The sequence below is a fragment of the Prosopis cineraria genome, unplaced genomic scaffold (genome assembly GCF_029017545.1).
Source record: "Prosopis cineraria cultivar Desert tree isolate PC_DT_omini unplaced genomic scaffold, ASM2901754v1 PC4, whole genome shotgun sequence".
Taxonomy (NCBI): domain Eukaryota; kingdom Viridiplantae; phylum Streptophyta; class Magnoliopsida; order Fabales; family Fabaceae; genus Prosopis; species Prosopis cineraria.
In genome coordinates this window covers 4,896,758-4,906,652 of record NW_026555335.1, presented here as the reverse complement: position 1 = coordinate 4,906,652, position 9,895 = coordinate 4,896,758, and the positions used below count along the sequence as shown (strand labels likewise).

Below are 9,895 nucleotides of genomic sequence, written 5' to 3'. Positions count from 1 at the left end.
TATTTATTAGAATGAGTAATTTTACTTGTAAAAAATGTGGGTCAATAGTGATAGTATTTTAAACAAAAAAAAAAAGGAATGTGAAATTTTTCATGTCATCCAAAGGCTATTCATACCTTAATTTTCAAGATGATCACAGAAAATGCCGCGGCCTTGTAATTTGTAAATGGCTACAACTCAATCAAAAGGTGAATAACACCCATGTGATAGTAGGAGATTTCAGAGATGACACTGAGTCAGCAAAGTCAAGCATTCTGAAACCCCGGAAGAAAATATGGTGCTTTCTCAGATCACATCATTCATGGGATTCTTAAAAAATCGTACACGTAGGAGTGTCTTTCAACTTTCAACACTGGAAGATATCGACATTGTGGGGCCTTAAATTTTTGGAGAAGCAAGCAAAATAATTAAAAAATAGAAAGGAAAGAACAGAGGTAGCAGATGCAGCAATGCATAATGATTAATAAACAGATCACCGATGCTAGACAACTGTCTAACAAACCCCCACTAAAATGTCTAGGTGAATTGATGTACCAACCAATAATCTGTCTCTACGTAAGCTCACGAAAGCTATATTTCATTGATCCGCCCAACCTGCATCACCGGAACAGGGTCATCTTGTCATTTTCTATGCTTATAATACATTATATGATAAAGCTAAACGAAAAAATTACAATTTTTATTGATTATTGACTGTGATGTTTTGGCAAAAGGGTAGTCTGAAGTCTCACAAAATTGAATTTAATGTTTGATTTATCACACATAAAATCATGTAACATATAGGGAGGCAAGAGTGCGGTTAGTTTCTTTCGACACGATAATAATGGAATCAAAGGGGAAGTCAAAGCTGGAATTAATATCTATACAGGCTTCGTATCAGTGTTGTTAATATCTTCATTAAAAGACTGTTGTCACTCTCTTTGATTAAATATACCAATTGGAGCACACACTTATATTACCAAAAATCAATAAAAAGAAACTGCTTGATTAACTTAAGAGGTTAATCGCCATGTCATGAATCAGTATTAGCTAAGCTAAACAAATCGATAGCGAAAGATGCGCGTAGTGCAAGTGAGGCCAGGCAAAATGCCTGAATGTGTACTAAAAGACAATCTAAATATAATCTTATTATTTTATTTACGCAAAACTTACTTAAACTTGCATCACAGTTCCAGCAATAATTCTTCAATGATTTTTTTTTAAATATTTAAAATCGAGGAAACAAATTTTAAGTATAATATGTACACATATAATCATATATTCATATAGATCGACAAGTCACAGAGATATTTTGTTCTCTATGTTGAAAAATAAAGCTACTTGCAGGCAAGATGGCCTAACGATTAATTGTACGTGTCCGTCTGGATCTTTCCCCCAGTACTAATGTTCCTCTTAGATCATGTCAAGAGTGCTTGTACATTGTTTTTTCCCCCTTACCATAAATTGTATTAATACATTGTTTGGACTGCATACTGCATATTATCTCCTCCGGTCTTTTAATCTTATATAAGACACTGTTAATTATTGTTAATTAATTTTCATGCCTGAAGAAAACTGGTCAAAGTTAGCTTTCTTCATTAAATTTGTCTTAAAGTACTTTTTTTTAACACATTTGATACTGTTTTTTTTTTTTGGTCGGTGCACATTTGATGCTGTTAATTATAAGTCTTCTCCTTGTTTCGGAAATATTTTTTTTAATTGTTTTTGTCGGAGATTCATAATCAATGCTAATTTTAAAAATAATAATGCAGCAAATGAACTGGATCAAAGAATCCTTATACTCACTTATTTGAATTTAAATTTATTTATTCAATGAATATCTCACATGATGTGATAATAGTTATTTAAGGTAATCAAAAATTGTTGGAAATTTTGTAAAATAATAGTGTGACAATACAAAATCTCAAATTTTTAGTTATTTAAGTTAATCGAAAATTGTTGGAAATTTTGTAAAATAATAGTGTGACAATACAAGATCTCAAATTTTCAGAAAGACAACAAAGTGTTCTGATGCTAATAATTGTTTCAAATTTTTTAAAAAAATGGGTCTTAATAATTTTAAAATATTAATAAAGTTTAGTATTATATAGTATAATTGAAACACATTAAATAATATAAATCTGTCGTTCTTTTGTTTTGTATTAAACTGGAGGGGTATTCGATATAAACATAAATATAAATATAAATATAATGTAATGTAATGTAATTTTGTTAAAAATTTTGTGTTATGTACCAATATTATGACGATATTATACGGTTGTACAGATTGAATACAATCTCGCAAAGATATCAGACATTTTCAGTAACAATTACTCTACATAAATTATGATCGAAGTAAAGACGAGTGCGTTGTGTTGAGCACAAAAGGTTAACGATTTCGATTAATTTACCTTCGAAGTATTAAAAAAAAAAGAATGATTTAACTTAAAGGTGTTTAGTCTGTGTCCACTTCGATTGATCCGGTTTCATCCTAATTATATTAAAATAGGTTCTGTCCTGGTCAAAAAATACTTGGAATTGAACTTTATGTGATGGGACTGAAAAAGTATGTGAGATAGGATGGGACATAGAATTACTATCTGAACATTCTGTCCCCATCTCATCCCAAATATTACATATATATTATTTTTATTTTATCAATATATATTAAATATATTAATTTTATTAATATAATTTACACTTATATTGATCATATTAATTATAATTTTAATACGTGTAATTTTTTTAAAAATTTATTTATATTAATAATTTTAATGATATAGAATAAATAGAGCAATATTTTTTTATAATATATTAATAATATTAAATATAATTTATTCTTATATATACAAATATTTAATAACTTTTATTTATATCGTATTTCTTTCTTTATTTTTTAAACAGTAATTAACTTAGCATATCTTAATTAAAATAAAAAAAATTAATGATTTGATATTGTGCTTGACTTATCTATCATTGTTGTTTTTATAATCTAAAGATCACTTGCAATTGCTATCATATTATATGTTTATAGTTGTAATTGATATAATTTAATAATTAATTTTAAATTATTATGACTTATGTACTTGTATTATTTTAATTTTAAATTTAATAAATTATATAATTTAAAATTTTAATAAATATTATTATTTATTTTTTTTAATATTATTAAATTTATTGAAATCGCAAGACATCTTAATTTCACTTTAATTTTTTACAAAATTGAATGATTTTTAATACTAGACACAAGACAATTTTAACTAATATAATCAATGACATACGGGGTCCCGACAAAGTTTTCCTCACGGCCGACCCCATATAGGATGATTAATTGATTAAGCTTCCTAGTTTAATCGATATTTCGATTCGATTCGATGGCATGTGTCAGCCTAATGGAAAATTTCAGTTTTTACTTAAACTAATCACGTTTTTTAATGAATCTAAGTTGATTTATCATTATAAATTTTACATTTTATATTAAATTAATATTACAACTGATTAAGTAAACAATAATCATGGAAGATTAAGAGAGTTAAAATAATCGTAACGCAAATAATCATTATAATATCGTCGTCGCTCTTTCTTCTGCAGTCATCCACTGGCCGAAGCTCATTTTCTTTGTTTTTTCTCTCCTCCCTTCTTACGCCTCCTTTCTTTGATTCTTATCTCCTCACTGTCGTTCTAATATTCATTGCAAAATTTCTCCTGAAAAAACTGAGTTGGTGTCATCGACACGGATCCGAAGATCAGGTCTAATCTTGACCCATCTCTAGGCGTGAAGATCTTAGGCACTGGATTCCTTTCTGGCTCTCTTGTCTTGGATTTTTTTTCCCGATATGTGATTTACTCTTTAGCATTTATGATTTCCCATCCGAGATACGCCTAATTTTCTCGCACTCTTCTCAATTTTGTATTTTTTTTTTTTTTGCATTTTCTCTTCTCCCACCCCTGTAAAGAAGAGGAAAGGGGGCTTCTCCGTATGACCTTTCGGTTTTGTAGGTTATCGTTTTTGATCTTGTATTAGATGATCAAAAGTTTCTCTTCTTGTTCCTTTTGAGATATTGGGAATCAAAAGCCTGATTTTTGTGACTCATTACCGCAACGGATCGTTCTGGTGACTTAGGAGCGTGATGGATCTGACACTGAGCTTAAAGTGAAGACAGATCGCCGATGAGATATTCGGGTTAATCGACTTTTTTAACGATTAATGCGTATTGGAGATTTGTTTGGAATTTACTAGATTCCGGGAGATTGAGTTTTGGGTGTATGCTTCTTTGGATTTATGGTCATGGATCACGTTATTGGCGGAAAATACAAGCTCGGGCGGAAGATTGGGAGTGGGTCGTTTGGCGAGCTTTATTTGGGTACGCGTTTTAACAAGTTTTAGTAGCTTTTTTGGAACACTTTTTGCTTACAAATTTGTAAGACTTTATCTCATGTGGCTTTTTGGTCCTTTTTTAGGCGTTAATGTGCAGAATGGAGAGGAAGTAGGTGTCAAGCTGGTGAGTGCAGTCTTGAGGCATCGTCTACATATTTTTGCACTTTTTATGTTTGATCATGCTTTTTTCCATGGTGCTTAGGCGTCTTTGGAAATTGTAGTTGGTGGTATTATTTTCGAGACATAACGTTCTTTTGGTTAACAGTTATGATCTTGCCTTTTGGTTGATAGAACTCTAGTTGAAGAAATATTTGCCAATATTGTTCCCGTTTTTTGTGCAATGTTTTTGGTACCAGTTACTTTTAGAAGAAACGGAGATATTTTGGGCCTGAATAGCTATTAACATAAGCCATGAGCTTATAAACAATTGTTCCGACAGGGTCACAAATTAGGCTTACTCTTAAATCCTCAATGCAACTCCTGGATTTGTGCATTAATAGTTGTTTTGGGTGTTATACTGTTTTGGGGAGCATTAAACTTTGCATGGCTTGTTGATTGTGTGTTCAGACTTCAGACTCCTGAAGCTTTTCTGTAGTTTGTTCCCCACCAGGTTCCAAGTTTTAACTCATGCTGTTGGTTAAAAAAAAAAATATTGAACTTATGCTAATACTGACCCTTTTTTCTTTCTCTTCCTTGTTTTGTCAGGAACCTGCGAAGACCAAGCATCCTCAACTTCATTATGAGTCAAAACTATATATGCTTCTTCAAGGAGGAAGTAAGTTCGTTGCCCCTTACTCTCTGTTCTTTATTCTGCCTTTTCAATGCCTTCTCCTGTGGTTAGTTCTTTTTATTTACTCTTTTTGAAACATTATTAGTAGGTTATGTGCTTCTCTGACTAAAGTGTTCAAATTTAATTGAAGCTGGCATACCCCATTTAAAATGGTTTGGAGTTGAGGGCGATTACAATGTCATGGTTATTGACCTTCTTGGTCCAAGTTTAGAAGACTTGTTTAACTATTGCAATAGAAAATTCTCTCTAAAAACAGTTCTGATGCTAGCAGATCAGCTTGTAAGTTTTTTTTTTTGCTTTCTAGAAAACTGTATTCATTATAGACAGCTGTATTTGTGATATATTCCTCTTCATTCTTGCTTCCCTAGATAAATAGAGTTGAATACATGCATTCCCGAGGTTTTCTTCACCGAGATATAAAGCCTGATAACTTTTTAATGGGTTTAGGCCGCAAAGCAAACCAGGTATTTTGTGGTTCCCAGCATTTTTTTTTTTTGGGAATCCTTTTATCTTCTTGGTTGTTTAGACAAGTTTCATCACTTTTGGTTTTGGTTGTATTGTGATCAATTTTTATTTGTGATTTAAGAATTTGCTGAAAATATTTGGCCTTCCTGTGGATAAAGGAGATCTGAAAATTGAGTTTCTAATGAGTTGCAGTGTTAACTAGGCATAGGGGTGGTTGTAAACTATGAAAAGAATTTTTAATGGTTTTTTCTGGGACTCCCCCCATTTTATCAGAAGGAAACTTTTGGCTTTCCTTATTTTTTCTGTCATTTAAAAAACACATGTATGCTTTATCTTTTATATTAAGATTATCTAATTGATCTTATTTTATTGAATTCCATGTGTTTCTATTCGTTAAGCAATCATTTTCAGAATTAGTTCATGAATTAATTTTATTTTTTCCTGATAGTTTAATCTCTAGTTGTTTATGGATGGGCTCACTCATCAATACAAAGTGTACTATATTAAAGTTTGAACTGATTAGTTGCGATACGCTGAAATCATTCTTTGTTATATGAAATTGATAGTGCACAACAATTTATTCCTTTTCATTTGGGACGAACTTTTCAGGGTTTAGATTTTTCTAAGGATTTTTCATATCCTGTTGTAAAGTTTAGAACCGATACTGTGAATTTGATAGTGTTTGTTGAATGTTGATGGTCTGGAATTTAAGCTCGTGGTCGGCAGTGGAGGAGACTGGAGAGAGAGAAGGGTCTATAATCAGTATCTCATTTCCAAAATTTCTTGTACATACATGTGAAGAATTTTTTTTATTTAGTTGGCAGTGGCACTATTAACCAATAAAGCAATAACTTAAATGTGTCCAAGGTTATTATGTTGCCTGTGTCATAATTTTTTGCTGTGTTCGATACATTACAGGTGTACATAATTGATTATGGCCTTGCAAAAAAGTATCGGGATCTCCAAACACACAAGCACATACCATATAGGTACCATATTTGAGATTGATTTGGTTTGTTTAATTTGGAATAGAGGAGCTGTTGATGTCTCATATCTTCATTGTCTTGAGTCCTTAATTGATTTTTATGCCGGTAGCAGCCTTATAATAATGGGTTCTTTTTTTTTTTTTAAAACCGGTATGAGTTAGTTTTAGATTTATTTTCATGCCTTTTTTTTTTTTTTTTACATGATTGGTCATTTTCATGGATTTTATTTGTACGTGAATGAATTATCATACTATTTTACAGGGAAAACAAGAATCTCACTGGAACTGCTCGGTATGCAAGTGTTAACACTCACCTTGGAGTTGGTGAGCAACTGAGGCTATCTGTTACAGATTCTAATCACTATGCTTTTCAAACTTAACATTTCCTGATTGAAAATGGGTTTTCTTAATAAAAAAATGTTACCTTATTCTGATTATTCTTGTAGAACAAAGCAGAAGAGATGATCTAGAATCACTTGGATATGTGCTCATGTACTTCTTGAGAGGAAGGTTGGTTGAATTAGTCTTGCCTTTGTTATAATCATTCTCCAATTATTTTTGACTCAGATTACCATTTTTTTGCCCCAGTCTCCCATGGCAAGGCTTGAAAGCTGGCACTAAAAAGCAGAAATATGACAAGATCAGTGAAAAGAAGATGCTTACTCCAATAGAGGTCCTATTACTTTTTGTCACTAGCAGCTCCTTTGCTTGATATCAAAATAATTGGTTAACTGTTGCGGTAGAACTCTTCTTGATCTTCTGCTTTAGTCTGTAAACGTGTCCTTAAAAAAAAAAAAAAAAAAAACTCCCCCCCCCCCTAAAAAAAGAAAAGAAAAGAAAGAAACCAAAGAGGGAGGCATCTTGCATATGTTAACTGTAGTATTAAATGTGTCCTTAAAAAAAAAAAAAAGCCTCCCCCCCCCAACAAAAAGAAAAGAAAAGAAAAGAAAGAGACCAAAGAGGGAGGCATCTTGTATATGTTAACTGTAGTATTAAATATGTCCTTAAAAAAAAAAAAACCCTCCCCCCCCAACAAAAAGAAAAGAAAGAAACCAAAGAGGGAGGCATCTTGTATATGTTAACTGTAGTATTGTTGCTCATTTATACTATCTGTTTGCATTTTAGTGCGTAAGTTCATTTTTAATTCAGTCAAGTCTTTCATACGCCCCTTATATCTGTTGCAAAGAATTTATCGTATGAGTTTTGATATAGGTCCTTTGCAAGTCATATCCTTCAGAGTTTACATCTTACTTTCATTACTGCCGATCATTGCGGTTTGATGACAAACCTGATTATGCATACCTAAAGAGACTCTTTCGGGACCTGTTTATTAGAGAAGGTTAACTCATATTTAAGCTTTATTGTTTGTTTGTTGAAAGTTTTCCAATGCTAGGACATGACTTTAAAGATGTTGTAATTGCAGGTTATCAGTTTGATTATGTATTTGATTGGACTATACTAAAATATCCACAAATTGGATCAAGTTCCAGATCACGGGTTAGTATTTTTCAGTAGTCTCTCTCTTCATCTGTGAAGAGTCAAGAAATATAGCTTCACTGCATCTCTCCTAAAAGATTCTTATTAAGTAGAATTTTTGTTCCATTTTCAGCAGCCAAGTGGGAAACAAGTTATGAACCAGGGACCATCTGCAGAGAGGGTAGAAAGGCCTTTAGGTTCGCTCCTACAGCAAGATCTGGAATATATTTTGCTCTAAAGCTATTTCCTGCTTGATGCTACGGATAAATGGTGTCAATGTCTTATTGATCCATGTTTAGTTTCTATTATGCTGATAATCTCTGCTCTATTCTCATCATCTGGTGTAGGACTTGTTTGAAATTTAGTGGTTTTGCATTTGTTTGAATCATACGCTGAAAGTTTCTGTTTCATTTTAGCATTAGTTCATCTTAATATTAAGGAATTGTTTGTATATACAAAAAAAGAAAGGCTTTAAGCAGCTTACTCTTATCTTTATTCTTCTAATATAGTTGCACAAGAGACTCGGGAACGACTCCCAGGCTCTGTTGAAGCATTTGCTAGAAGAAGTGGCTCTGGTCTGCTTAGTGATCATTCCAGGCACAGGTCTTCAGACGGTGTGCCCTCATCCAAAATAGTGGTTAGTGCACTCCCTTCTATTTTTGGTCCTATTTGTACACGGGCATGTTTAGTGTGGGTCCTTCAAACATTTTTTCTTTAGATAGCAGATTGACTGCTTAATTTTCGCTTGCTTTATTTTCTAGCACCCTGATTCTGAGAGGGCTCGAAGCTCTTCTCGCACTGGTAGTGCCTCAAAAAGGCCTGTCGTGTCAAGCAGTAGGCCAAGCTCCTCTGGTGAGCCTAGTGAAAGCCGTGCTAGCAGATTAGTGTCGAGCAGTGGCCGTCTATCGACCACTCAAAGGATTCAGCCTGGTTTTGAGTCCAAATCATCATCATTTACCCGTGCTACAGCATCAAGAGGTGGCCGTGATGATGCAATAAGGAGCTTTGAGCTTTTGTCAATTGGCACAGGGAAAAGGAAGTGAAGATTGTCAGAAGACAACGTACTGTGTCCAATATTTTCTCATGAGATGTCTACACCTGATTACTCTGTAAATTTCCATCTCAAGCAGGGTTCATCAAGGCCTAAAAGCTCCATGAAGTTTTTCGTTAAAGCTTGGACGGGCACCTCTCACACTGTCTCCTTCCATGATTATTGCCTCATGGATTCATCTGTGAAGAGACATACTGTCTCCCTTGGGAAATTATTAATATACGAGACTCAGCTATTTGTACTAAATACATTCCCTAGTTTTCTTTTTTGTCCTGTCAAGAAAAGGAAAAAGAAATTGCAAAGCCTAATTAACATGCTTTGCAAGGTTTGTTTCACCCTTTCTCTGCACTACTGAAACCAGACTTTTTTGTTTCAGTGTACAATGAGGGAATGGAACTGCTTTTTCAGTCAATGTATTTGCAAGAATTCTTCCACCCTAAATTCTTCCACCCTTATTGGTATCTCAAGTTGTAGCTTCTTCCTCTCCCGAAATTGTTGTGTATGAAGGAAGATATTCAAATTTAGGTTCTCTCTAACGGAAAGGATTTGAGCAAAGCAAGGAAAAGGTGGGGGCTACTACCAATTCTATATTATCTCTTGCCCCTCTTCAGTGTATTATTTTCTTGGAGAATTGCATTGAGGGCCTCTGGAAGGAACCAAATTGCAGAAAGGGCTGAATACATTTTGAATCTTCTCTTAAGGTCCAAAGGATTGAACTGCTATTAATTGCCTCTTATTTGACAAATTGAAATTAGCGAGACCATCTATCAC

At 33.2% G+C, this 9,895-nt stretch overlaps 1 protein-coding gene across 4 annotated transcripts; it reads left to right on the top strand.

Moving 5' to 3' along the window:
* Window positions 1–3,567: 3,567 nt before the first annotated feature.
* Window positions 3,568–9,616, top strand: LOC129308502 (casein kinase 1-like protein 10). 4 transcript variants are annotated; one of them, XM_054949629.1, is made up of 15 exons: window positions 3,569–4,343; window positions 4,441–4,481; window positions 4,925–4,967; window positions 5,063–5,132; window positions 5,278–5,426; window positions 5,516–5,611; window positions 6,531–6,601; window positions 6,860–6,921; window positions 7,044–7,107; window positions 7,186–7,270; window positions 7,810–7,936; window positions 8,021–8,094; window positions 8,207–8,270; window positions 8,583–8,710; window positions 8,835–9,616. In XM_054949629.1, the coding sequence occupies exons 4-15, from the start codon at window positions 5,114–5,116 to the stop codon at window positions 9,114–9,116; spliced, it is 1,221 nt and encodes a 406-aa protein (XP_054805604.1). In that variant the 5' UTR covers window positions 3,569–4,343; window positions 4,441–4,481; window positions 4,925–4,967; window positions 5,063–5,113; the 3' UTR covers window positions 9,117–9,616. The 4 variants fall into 4 exon arrangements, with proteins under 4 accessions (XP_054805602.1, XP_054805604.1, XP_054805603.1 ...); XM_054949626.1 differs by lacking the exon at window positions 4,925–4,967 and having other exon boundaries at window positions 3,581–3,729; window positions 4,103–4,343; XM_054949627.1 differs by lacking the exon at window positions 4,925–4,967 and having other exon boundaries at window positions 3,568–4,343; window positions 8,210–8,270.
* Window positions 9,617–9,895: the final 279 nt, after the last annotated feature.